General features: G+C 43.9%; 1 protein-coding gene across 4 annotated transcripts in view; it reads right to left on the bottom strand.

Moving 5' to 3' along the window:
• The window catches only part of GLDN (gliomedin), a 34,811-nt gene extending 29,491 nt beyond the window's left edge, over positions 1–5,320 (bottom strand). For 3 of the 4 annotated variants that reach the window (XM_073303886.1, XM_073303887.1, XM_073303888.1), the window contains exon 1: positions 4,827–5,320. In XM_073303886.1, the coding sequence (XP_073159987.1) occupies positions 4,827–5,147 (321 nt within the window). In that variant the 5' untranslated portion in view covers positions 5,148–5,320. Of the gene's footprint in view, positions 1–2,905; positions 2,920–4,826 lie in introns of those variants that run through there. The other variant, XM_073303889.1, reaches the window with a different exon arrangement.
• Positions 5,321–13,068: the final 7,748 nt, after the last annotated feature.

Genomic DNA, 13,068 nt, shown 5'->3' with positions numbered 1-13,068 from the left:
CTTTACCTCTTCCTTCACTATACTTACAACATCTATCTTCAGATGTCACAAGTATCCTTCCAGGGTAATATAAAAACCACTGCATTCTCTTTTAAATTGTATACACTGTCACTGTTGTAGCTAAGTTTATTTTTTATAAATCAAAAGATACAAAGGATAAAATTTTCAGCCTTCAATTGTGCTTGAGTAAAACTGCCTCCACTCAGCACACATGCATGCATTTGTTTTTGCATAACCTTGTGTGTGCCCTTTAAATAATCTAAGGACATGCAAGGTTTACCATTTGCACCTGCAAAACCTATTGTCAACCAACTGTCATTTAATCTGTTCTTCAATCAGCAAAGTTACTGGGGTAGAAAATGCATGCATCATGGGATCAGTAATGGGATATGTACTGCAGCTTTTGTTCTGTTGGTTATTGTTTCAAATCCAGCCCACAATGGTATTGACTAAGCTGTTGCTCCTCAGCGACAGTTCTGAAACCTGTGTGATTGGTGGCCTCCATGTAACGCCTACTAGACAGGTGTCCAGGTCATAAAAAACAACCAATAAATTTAGCACTTATTAGCACCCTTGTTGGTAAACTCAAACAAGGAGACCAAGAATTCAATGGGTATGGAGAGTAAACTTTCCTCAGACCACCAATAAGTCAGAGTCAAAGCTCTTTAGCTGAGGAGCAAGGAGAAGTTTATACCATCTTCCCTGCTGAACTTCTACTGTGGATGGAGAATTTCTGTCTCCATGGCTGTCAATACAGCCCTTTTCATCCACTCTAGGCTCACTTTAAACTTGGTTTAAAAAGAAAAAGGAGAGAACTCCAAACACAGAAAATGAGAGAGATACCAGGCTTCAAAGAGTTCTTCAACAAAATCAAGGCACTCAAGACCTGATATATCTAATGTAAAAACACAAGTCAAGTCAGTTTTTAAAACAAAGTATGATGCTGTCTTTATAAATAATTTAAAATAAAAACTCAGGATACATAAACAAAAACGATCTGGGACACAACGGTGGTTTGGTGTTTTGTTTTGTTTTTGTTTTGTTTTTTGCTTTGCTATGCTATTCACCTATCAGAACCACTGCCTTCCATTTTTTTCTCTCTAGATCATGTCTAGGGGTTCTGCAGCCTTAGACAAACTGGCAAAACACCACCCCTACTAGTTCACTGTCATCCACACAGAACACTAACTGAATGGTTTACTGGCCCAGATGTTGCTGCTCAAGATGATGGTCTACCTCAGAGGTTTTCAAACTGTGGTCCGTGGACCACCAGTGGCCCGCAAGCTCCATTCAGGTGATCCGCAGATAGTTCCCTCTAAGGTGCATGCCTTGGCGGCCACACACAACAGAATGAAGGACCACCCATCTAATTAGTGGAGTCGCACAGGCGTGGCTCCACTAATTAGGTGCCTGGATCCTGGAAAAGACGAAAAGATATAAGGTGAGGTGGTGGCCTTGGGGTAAAAAATGGGGATAGGTGGGAGTGAGCAGTGGGGTGAGAAGAGGGGGTGGTGGGAATTTTGGACATGCAGGGCTGCAGCAGACAGAGAAAGAGGCGACTTTCCCCAGCTCCAGGGCTGCGGCTGCCGGGGAGAGACGGCCCTCCTTCCCATCCTCAGCTCTATGGCTACTGTGGAGGGGGAGAGACCGCCCCCACTTCCCAGCCCCAGCTTGGGGGCTGCTGCAGTGGGGGAGAGAGGGAGAGACCCCCCTCCTCCCCAGCCCCAGCTCAGGGGCTGCTGTGGCAGGGGAGAGAGGGCACATCCAACACATTAGAAAGGTAAGACTACTAATATTAAAATATGAGTTGTGTGCTTTTATTTGTACAACAAAAAACGTTAATTATTAAGGTTATTTTATATATAGCACTTTTATCCAAAGCGCTTTACAGTAATTAACTGACAGTACAAACAACATTTGGAAAGAGCATTAAGCAGTCTGCTGAGACCTTCAGCAGTTTTCAAGTGGTCCATAAAAAAAAAAAAGTTTGAGAACCACTGGTCTACCTATTTGATATTGCCACTCTTACTCACACAATCAAGGCAAAGAGCACAACTGTCTGAAGTGCCAATAAACACCAAGTGGACAACATCATATGATACTTTCTACTGAGGCAAAGTTTCCTTTAGAGGCTCTGATTCAGCAAAGCACTAAGGGCTTGATCCAAAGTCTATTTAAGTTAATGGAAATCCTTCTAATGACTTCAGTGGGCTTTGGATCAGGCCCTAAAATACCTGCTTAACTTTAAGCATATGACTCAAACATCTTTTTAAAGTATTTTTCTTGACTGTTTTTACCTTAGAAATATCAGATCTTGACTTCCTTGTCTTTGCTAGAGAACTCTTCATAAGGACTGTCTGCCTTGGGTAAATGGGACTATGCATGCAGATTTTTAGTTCTAAGTTTGAAGGGGCTTTCTGAGGGCCAATCCTGCAAGGTGCTAAGTACTTCTGCAAGGAACAAAACACCTTCAAATTCCACTCACATCGGTGGGTGCTCAACACCTAGCAGGATCAGGCCCTCTTCTTCTGCAGACCTGTGTTGACAATTAGCATGTGTTAATTTTTTCTGAGGATCTTTCAGATTCCAAGCTGCATTTCAGATCAGACAGAACAAAAATGTTCTTAACTGGCAAACATGCAAAGTAGGTTCATTCACTTACAGTATTTCTCTTTCATTTGTAAATCACTAAGTAAAAATATAAGATGATATTTCCAAAATGGTTTTAAGGCTACAGAAAGTAAAATGTTCTAGTAAAAACCATATGATCTTATGCAAAGGATTTCTTTTTCAATAAAAAGAGTTTAAGACAATATATACAAACCTGATCTTCCTAACATTTGTTCTGAAATATGAGAAAATATAACATAAGCTGCTTAACTGCATAAGTCTTTGTGTTTTGTACCTTTAATCAAGAACTTGCCACACAACATTCTGATGCAAAAGAAAAATCAAAAGTACTTCTGTTAAAAATGTCAAGCCAATAAACTTCTATATTATCATAATTACATGAGTCACTTTTTGCAAGTAATCTCATTAAATTCAGTTGTTAGAGTGATAACATTTACATAAATACAAATGTCAATAGTTTATTAAGCATAACAGTTACCGCGTTTAGTGTGGCAATACTGAAAATCCTTACTTCCATAAGTAATCCTTAAAGTCATTGGGAGTATTTACATCACTAAGGGGAGAGAGGGCGTCAGATTTGCCTTTTCTTGTTATTTTTGAACCAGGGCCTGCAGTCCTTACTCAGGCAAAACTCACAATGAGTTTCCCACATGTTGATGGTATTTTTTACTGAGTAGATACAGTAGAAGCAGGCCCTAGAGCCCCTGTTCTAGAAACACTCATGCACATGAGTGGAACCCCATATTCAGGAAAAATTCCCATTGAAGTGTGAGAAATTCAGTGCCGTTTTGCCTGAGAAAAGACCTCAGAATCTGGCCCAACACTAACAAAGAGCTAATCCTGCTTTCCTTACCCATGCCACTAATCCCACTGATTTTAGATAACGACAGGTTTCAGAGTAGCAGCCGTGTTAGCCTGTATTCGCAAAAAGAAAAGGAGTACATAATGCATCCGATGAAGTGAGCTGTAGCTCACGAAAGCTCATGCTCAAATAAATTTGTTAGTCTCTAAGGTGCCACAAGTACCCCTTTTCTTTTTACTGATTTTAAAGCTTTCTCAGTGAATAAGGTTTTGAAGGAATGGGCTGCTAAAGGGATGACTAATATGCCTAATAATAAAAAAGTGGAAATGTGTGTGACTGTAATTAATTATTCTGAATTATACAATGAGATTCAAACTAGTGGTGTAATACAGGGGAATATTTAGAATTTTAAATTCCTGAAAATTGTCATTTTATTTGAATTTATTTGTAAAGGTCTCTTTTTTACACATATTGTAACTAGTTTGAAAGCTTCCTGTAGTATTTTAACTAAATCCAATACTGCACTTTTTAAATAAATAACAATTAAAATAGCCGCCTCTTTCAGGCAAAATTGGGAATCCTATCAGATCCTGTTAAAAGCTGTTGCTCTTATTTTGTCTGCACAATAGTCATCTTAAAAAACTTTAGTTACAACCTGCAAAACAATATAGTCTGTTTTATGGATTTCTCTGCCTTAATATTTGCAGGCTATAACCAGTGTTAATTTTTCATGGAAATTAGACTGAAGAAAACATTGTGATATATCCTGTAGGGAACACAATCCCTGCAAGGGCAGGGGCTGACCAAACAACCAAACAGTCTTTTCTCATCTCTGACTTCTATGATATGGGAAACAGATGAGATTTGCTTTGCAATTCTGTAAATTTCACCTGCTTTTTCAGATTTGGGAACAAAGATGAGAAAGATCTTAAAGGACCATCACAGTGGAACACTAGAGAGATCATTAAGGGAACATGGAACCAACTACTACAAAGGCCATAGGTGCTGGAGGTTAGGGTGGCTTAGGCAGTCTTGTGATCCGGCCCTGCTGCAGGGGTCACTGTTTCTCCTCACTCACACATACACACACTTTTCCTGAGATGGAAGAAAGTCCCACCACTCTTCATTTAAGTTTCATGTTAACATTTATTTCTTAAAACATCCTCCAATAAGCTGGTGAATTTCACTAGTAAAGTTCTCAGGGCAGCGCCTCCCCGGGAGAGAATCTGACCCAGCCCTTCCCTTGGGGGAGGGAAGCAGATATGCCCTGGGGACTCCACCTTAGGCCACAGACCCTATCTCTTGGTGGAATCTCTGATGGACCCTTCCCCTGACACCAGCTCCTTGGAGATGCTCTCAGGGCCCAGCCCCTACCCCTAGGGGCGCACCCTACCGGCACCATGGAGTAGGTCATCATCATAAGCAACTCATCGTTCTCGGCCCGAACGTGGCCCCTGGCTGCCGCTCCGCGGTGGCTCCTCTTGTGCCGGGCGGCCCCTGGGGCCGCTGCCCCTGGGGCGGTGGGGCCCAGGAGGGACCGCAGGATGCTGTCACTGTCTCCCCCCTGGGGCTGTGCAGCCTCCAGCTGCCGCAGCGCCGCGCTCAGCTCCCTCCACTGGCCCAGCAGGAAGAGCGTCCCCGCGGCGCTGAGCGCCGAGAGCAGCCCCACTGCGGCCAGCAAGCAGCGCAGCGCCCGGCCGCCGTCCCCCTGCATCCCCGGCCCGGAGGCGCGCTCGGGCAGGGTCCTGCGAGGCCGAGCGGCCGCGGCTCCCCGGCGCTAGCGGGCAGGCGGGGGCGGAGCGGCGCTGGGGACTCGCTGGCTCCGGCTCCGGGACGGGCTTTATGGCCCCGGGCACCGTGGGCTGCTTCCACCGCCAGCCACAGAGCTGCCCGGGGTGTCGAGGCGGAATTAATGGGAGAGGCGGGCGCTGCGGGGACGGGGAGCAAGGGGCAGGGACACTGGGGACCTGGCACCGGGGCAGGGCGGGGAGCAAGGGGCAGGGACACAGGGGACGTGGGAACAGGGGGCAGGGACACGGGGGACCTGGCACTGGGGCAGGGCGGGGAGCAAGGAGCAGGGACACAGGGGACGTGGGAACAGGGGGCAGGGACACGGGGGAGCAAGGGGCAGGGACACAGGGGACGTGGGAACAGAGGGCAGGGACACGGGGGACCTGGCACCGGGGCAGGGCTGGGGACCAGGGGGCAGGGACACAGGGGACGTGGGAACAGGGGGCAGGGACACGGGGGACCTGGCACTGGGGCAGGGCGGGGAGCAAGGAGCAGGGACACAGGGGACGTGGGAACAGGGGGCAGGGACACTGGGGACCTGGCACCGGGGCAGGGCGGGGAGCAAGGGGCAGGGACACAGGGGACGTGGGACCAGGGGGCAGGGACACGGGGGACCTGGCACTGGGGCAGGGCGGGGAGCAAGGGGCAGGGACACGGGGGACCTGGCACTGGGGCAGGGCGGGGAGCAAGGGGCAGGGACACAGGGGACGTGGGAACAGGGGGCAGGGACATGGGGGACCTGGCACTGGGGCAGGGCGGGGAGCAAGGGGCAGGGACACAGGGGACGTGGGACCAGGGGGCAGGGACATGGGGGACCTGGCACTGGGGCAGGGCGGGGAGCAAGGGGCAGGGACACAGGGGACGTGAGACCAGGGGGCAGGGACATGGGGGACCTGGCACTGGGGCAGGGCGGGGAGCAAGGAGCAGGGACACAGGGGACTTGGGACCAGGGGGCAGGGACACGGGGGACCTGGCACTGGGGCAGGGTGGGGAACCAGGGGACAGGAAGGAACACAGGGGACCTGGCATTGGAGTGAGGGGAATACAAGGGGAAGGGACATGGGGGACCTGACACCAGGGCAGGGCAGGGGAGTAGGGGGCAGGGACACGGGGCAGGAGGGATACAGGGGATCTGGTATATGGACTGGGCAGAGGACAAGGAGGAGTGACAGGTTTCTGACACACAGGATCCGAAAGAGCGGTTCCAGGCACACTAGGGTCCAGGGCCCAGGGCAAGTACAGGCACACAGGAGTGGAGGACCAGCGACTGAGAAGTGAGTATAAGGGTCGGAAGAGGACAGTGGCAGGGATACAGCTGAGTTGACATGGGTCAGTGGATCAGGCATAGGGGTTAGGAGTACAGCGAAGCGTGGATGCAGTCTGATGGAAGGGATTGGGAGATGAAGGGGAACAGGGTACCAGAGTATGGGACAGAGCCTCAGGACAAATACAATCAGAGACTGGCGCAGGGAGCAGCAGCATAGGACAAGGTTAAGGGAATGAGGATGATGGAAAAAGATGTGGAACATGGGCACAGTGCTAAGGGATAGGGAAAGAGGGGCAGAGGATCTAGGTTAGGACACTCATTACAACCTCTGGCTGAAATATTCATAGTGGGCATGTAAAATTATGATCCCAAAATCCTTATTTACATTAGGCACCTAAACAAATCAAAGTTAAGCATCCACTTTGAAAATGCATGCCTTGACCCTGGAAATTGAAATTAGGTCAGGATATTTTTATGGGAAATTGCAGGACAGCCAAGGGGAAGACAACCTTTACTCCTTGTTGCCTCCAACCATGATAGACATTTAGGTGCTTAAGTAGACATCACTACTTCCACTGGCTGGGGTACTATTGTGCTTTTGGCCATATTATAAAGATAGCTGTATTACGTCCCATTTTGCTGCTTGTTATATCTACAATATAATTTTGTAATTTAGAAAAGCAACTTGACGTTTTCAAGAGGTACCATATAATTCACTAATAACCATTTATATTATGTTATGGCTGTAGAACTGGGCACACCTCCAAAAGCTTTATGTGATTTAACATTTTATGATCATCAATGAATTATTTGACAGCAGTGTGCTGTGTGGGAGAAATAAACCAAATTCTGCTCCCAGTTACTAATGTAAATCCCATAGTACCTCCATAGAAATCAATGGAGTTACTCAGGATTTATCAATGCTGTAAATCAGAGCAGAATTTGGCCCATAAATGTTACAATTTTCATACAAATCTCCAAGAGACCCTAACCCTTGAAAGAAGAGTTAAAACATCTAATTATTAAAGAAAAATGTGTGTATGTATAAACACACCAGACCACACACAGTAATTCAAGGTCAGTGCCAAAGCCACTGCTTTTTCCCCTTTAACAATTAGGTGGGTTAACTCTTCTTAAGAGTTTGCTAGCTTTTGGAGGTTTGTAAGACCACTTCTGGGCTGAATTCACTTTCATTTACACTCCATTAATTTCAGTGGCATTACTCCAAATTTACATCAATGTACCTGCAATTTGGCTATATCACACATACAGAGCACAAAGAGATTAAAATAATTAATGGATGGTTATAAAATGTTTATTTATAGTCATAACTGATGGGCTAGAAAGATTTTCCCTCCCACTTTCTGATCAGAAGTTTGGAACACCCATAGCAGAGACTACCCAAAGCATTCACCCCAGACTTTATACCAAGCCTTGTGCTTGCTTTGCCAGGGCTTTGGAAGTTTAGCTAGTATTGTGTGAATAATCTTGCCACGCAGGAATATTAAATAAAGTTGATTGATTATGTATTAGGTTACAGCCTGGAAATGGGCAGAGGTGAGGTTTCAGAGTAACAGCCATGTTAGTTTGTATTCGCAAAAAGAAAAGGAGTACTTGTGGCACCTTAGAGACTAACCAATTTATTTGAGCATAAGCTTTCATGAGCTACAGCTCACTTCATCAGATGCATACTGTGGAAAATACAGAAGATGTTTTTATACACACAGACCATGAAAAAAATGGGTGTTTATCACTACAAAAGGTTTTCTCTCCCCCCACCCCACTCTCCTGCTGGTAATAGCTTATCTAAAGTGATCACTCTCTTTACAATGTATACGATAATCAAGGTGGGCCATTTCCAGCACAAATCCAGGTTTTCTCCCCCCCCCCCCCCCGCCCCCATAGATCCAGAGCTGGAATGTTTGGTTCAAAACCAAATCAGGGCTTAGGGTTTGATGGTGCTGAAACCTGTAAGCTGTTCTTGCAAACTTATCGCACCAAATGGTGGAAGTGTCTTTAAATCAATTGATCTTAAGAACTTTCCACCATTTTGAATGGGAGAAACCTCACAAGAGGGGTTCCATATTCTTAGGCAGAAATACTATCAGAATGGCCATTCTCTGGAAATTTCAGCCACCTCTCAACCAGAACCAGAAAGCTGCAGCTTCAGATCTGACCTAGAATTTGAAACAACCCTCAAATGCCTCTGATTTTGGCTTCTCTCTACTAAAGGCAGTTCTGATCCAAAACATTTCACATGTTATAAAGGAGCCAAGTTGCGGGGCCGGGGGTAGGGGGGATGGACGACGGACAAAAATACAGCTCCACTGTACTAAAGCTTCGATATGTATAAAAAAACGCAACATGAAAAACAGTTGGCCACTTCAAAAGTCAAGTTAAAGAATACACAAGCAGGGATAATTTCCTAAATTCGTTGTTCCCATATGTAAGTATATGAACCTTGTAGGCAGGGTGGGGGCAAAGGAGCTTAACTGAGGTCCTGAGTGATAAAATTTCCATTGGCTTTGATGGGAACAGGGATGGACCCTGGGTCTTGTTTACTTGACCATTTAGATGACTTTTTAATGTGGCTCTCTTATATAGCTGTTGGTCCTTCTAAGTTAGCTACAGTAGATTAGTTTAGATTTTACATTAGTAATAGTGGCTTATTGTATCTACCTGCATATCCACCTATCTGTCTATACAGTGTGTAGTGTCCGGGCAGCTTTCAAAAAAGAGCTTAAAAATGAGGTCCTCTGTTTCTCTTCCTCCCCTTTCCCAATTAGTAGGAGTTTGCCACTTTCTCTGTCCCTCCTCATTCCACACCCATCTCTAAGTGAAAGCTAAGACAAAGAATGAGACTTACATTTCATTCTGAAGGCAGAGAGATTCAGGATCATACTGCTCTCTTTCATGAGTGAATTCCGTAGACAAGGACCTGATGCCAAGAAGGCTCCATATCCCAAGCTTACAAATCCACTCTTATGCTTGACAATTCTGTTGTTCCATGGAACACAGCTGTTGTATGATGCTTTGATCATGAAGCAGGAGGCAGTCTTGCAAGTAGCTCAGACATATTTCTGGTAGCTTGAAAAATGCCTTTTATGCCTGTTTAGAAAGTAGATTTGGAAAATATGTTTCAATATATTGTGTAATTATTATGGATTGTGCTCATGATATGTCAGACGACATTAAATCCTCCTTTTTTTGAACCTCCTCCATCTCCCAAAATGTGTCAGGATTCCACACACCTCAAATTAACTGATTTTATTTTTTATGAGAACCCACATGTACAATATACAGTAAACTGTGCAAAATGTCAGGATAGAAGGAAAACTGCAGCTACAGACGCCAAATATCTTCACACCTCTTTGGGGGAGAGTGGCAGTAGAAACGTGAACAAAAGACATAACAAATAAGGACAATCATTAAAATTTTGATCATGTTATGATACAGTATTGTCTGAGCTCCCACAAGGCCACCGCAGATAAACCATTAATGATGTCATTGTACAGATATTGTCATGTGTAGCAGATATCTTTTTGTGGAATGAATGAGTGGAGTCTCAGAGCGTCTTCTGATGGTAGAATGTAAAGTAGTGACATTCACGGCAAGCAAGACAAAAAAAACTAAGTGAAGCTATCCAACTTGAATTAACTACACTGAAATTATCATAAGGTTTTATTTACATTTGAATAGTTTTTCGTGATAATGAAGGTAGCAAGTAGACTTGTTTACTCTGTCAACTGATAGCCTAACCGATTATAGAAATGTACAGTTGTGTTTTATTTTGCTCAGCCTTGTGAAAAAGACAATACAACCATGAATGCAAATACATAAAACAGACTCTGTCCTAAACAAACATAATTTATAATTACATTGATACAATAAAATCACTAAACATCCTTCATAACAGCAAACTAAAACCTGTCTCCTTTTAAGGACATAAATGGCCCTACGTGGAACTGCACTCCAGAGACTGTATAATGTAACATGCAATGATTCTTCATCTTTTATTGTCCATTTCAGAGTACAATGACTGACTAAAGAGCATACTAATCACGAGCCGCTATTTGGAGAATAGTGGAAGTGATATAGCATTCTGTTTATCCATCTGTCCAATCTTGAAGGGGATTTGGATTTTATCTTTATTATGGTTAAACACTGGGGTACATCCTGCTCCCTGTGAACATCCCAAGTAAGGCTATGAGCAAGGAAATTCCTTGGTTGTCAGAGGTGCTGAATCTTCCCCCTTCAGTCCCAGGCCACAAGGCTGCATTGGATCTGTTCCACAGCTACCAATATAGCATGGAATCTGCAAAGGCCTCGGTGACTGCTGTGCCACTCACTTCACAGGGGACTTGCATAGTCATGGATACATTTGCTGCACCTTGCCTAGAAACCTCCTCACCTGGTGGAGTGCGAGGAGCCTCTACAGAGCACAAAGCTACAGCATATAGAAAGGCATGAAACCCCAGCATGGATTCCCGTAGCCTTTCCACCAATAGTAGTAAATACTTATATTATGATAGTGCATGGATCAGAACTGGGGCCCCATCATGCTGGGTGATGTACAAACAGAAAAGAAACAATACAGGTCTTGAAGAGTTGATAGTCTAAAGAAAGCTTGGGGAATATGGACAAAAACTAGCCCACTCTGTTGCAACATCTGTAAACAGCTTTTCAAAATGTCACTAACGTAATCCATGATAGATTGATTGCAGTGGAAAATTAAATTCTATTTACTCACTAAAACAGCAGAAAAAGTTCACAGTGGAAATTCAAGCATTCCCACAATCCCACACCAATGTACCATATGTCTGACTCCTGACTTGTTTGAATCTCATCCTCTAAGAGTGAGAAAATTCGTAGCCCTCCCGCCCCATCCTGCACATTCAGTTGTTGGTTTGTCTGCTGGGACTGTCCAAAAGCATGCCAGTAAGTAGAGTTTCAGTTTATGTGGAGGGGTTTCTATGGGGACATTTGGGATCAAATTTTCAAAAGCGTGTGCTCAATTCACACATGCATTAGAATTTGCATCAATGGAAGCCTGGCACATGAAAGAGTGCTTAAATCTAGCCCATGTTCTTTAGGACCTAGATTGAGACCATCAATTTAATTCATACAAGCCACAGATCAACTATCGTATTAGGTCAAAATCTACCAGAGCAGCCATAGTTCAAACTAACAGCAAAGAGATGAAAGGCTCAGTATCCTCCTGGCCATTCCCAGGCGATCCTGCTCCCCTCAAAAATACTCGATTGCTCAATTATTGGGGCAGAGGATGGATGCAGAAAGGCACACCATCTTGCTTAAATAATTCTCTCATACAGATTTTTTTTAATTGTTACTGTGCAAAAATGTAATTGTATATTTCAATCTATTCTACTCTCAATGTCTTACACTGGAAAATGGAGCAGGCTTTGTGTGACAAACAAAGATGAAAGCTGAATTGAGTCCTGAGACAATTGAGGATGAGCTGTGTGTAAGATAAAGGACCAATCTTCCTCTCATGATGTTATTAAAGGAAAAAATGAGTCTGATTTTTAAGCTAATCAAATTTTGCTCTCTCTTTATATGAATTCTTAGAAATAAGGAAATATAAACCTTTTCACTGTACTCATTAAGGGAAAGAAAAAAGACATGATATGTCCTTATACCTTTCAGTGGAAACCAATAGATTTGACTATATTATTCTCTGCCAAGATGGGGATTCAACATGTGGATTGAACGTACTTATTTTAGGATTCTTCTGTCAGCTAGCAGCTGTTTAAGTGGAATGGAAATCATCCTTTGGATTCTGACAGATGGTGAAGAATAGATGAACTGTTCAGCAGGATGGATCAGTACCTCACCAAACGCTGCTTGAAGCATGGTTTCTTGTACTGTTTTCTGGAGTATCTGGTACTGGCCACTGTTGGTGACAGGGCACTAGACTAGATAGACCACTGGTCTGATGCAGTTTGGTGATTCCTGTGAGAATCATCATGGTCTTACTGTGGCTGTTACTTTGTTTAAAAATGCTAAAAGACCCCTTTCAGCATATGAGAAAGGGAGATGTCCGAGTTTTGAATCATATTAGATCCTGTTCTATTCACCTTAGAAAGAATCGCTCATGCATGTTTGAAATGTCTTTGCAATATTTATGGGACAGTTCCAGCAATAAGTGCATCAAATTCTACACAAATATGAAGTAATTCCATGTGGAATTACTCCAGAGTTATATCAGTGAATGAAACTGATGTCAGAATCTGGCCCATTCCATTTCTGTATAAAGGAAACTGAGCTGTTTAAATTATAGACAGAAATAGGATGATTTTGATCTTGTTTATATTCAGGAGAGATCAGTCTTTTCATGGGAAGAAACCACACATACCCATTTAAAATACACTAGAAAGAATCATAAGATTAGTATTTATAAATATGTATCCCATGATGCAAGACCTAAGTGGGAAGACACTTACTGGAGAGAGCAGTGAAATAAATATCCAGACGTGTTGGCAAAAGGACTCAAACAATAAGAAATTCCATTCAAATGAAGTGATGGGCCCTGAAAGAATGTCAATAGAAACATAAG

This window comes from Lepidochelys kempii, chromosome 10 (assembly GCF_965140265.1).
Source record: "Lepidochelys kempii isolate rLepKem1 chromosome 10, rLepKem1.hap2, whole genome shotgun sequence".
In the NCBI taxonomy this organism is placed as follows: domain Eukaryota; kingdom Metazoa; phylum Chordata; order Testudines; family Cheloniidae; genus Lepidochelys; species Lepidochelys kempii.
The sequence above is the reverse complement of the archived record's forward strand: the minus strand, read 5'-3'. Positions and strand labels throughout refer to the sequence as shown.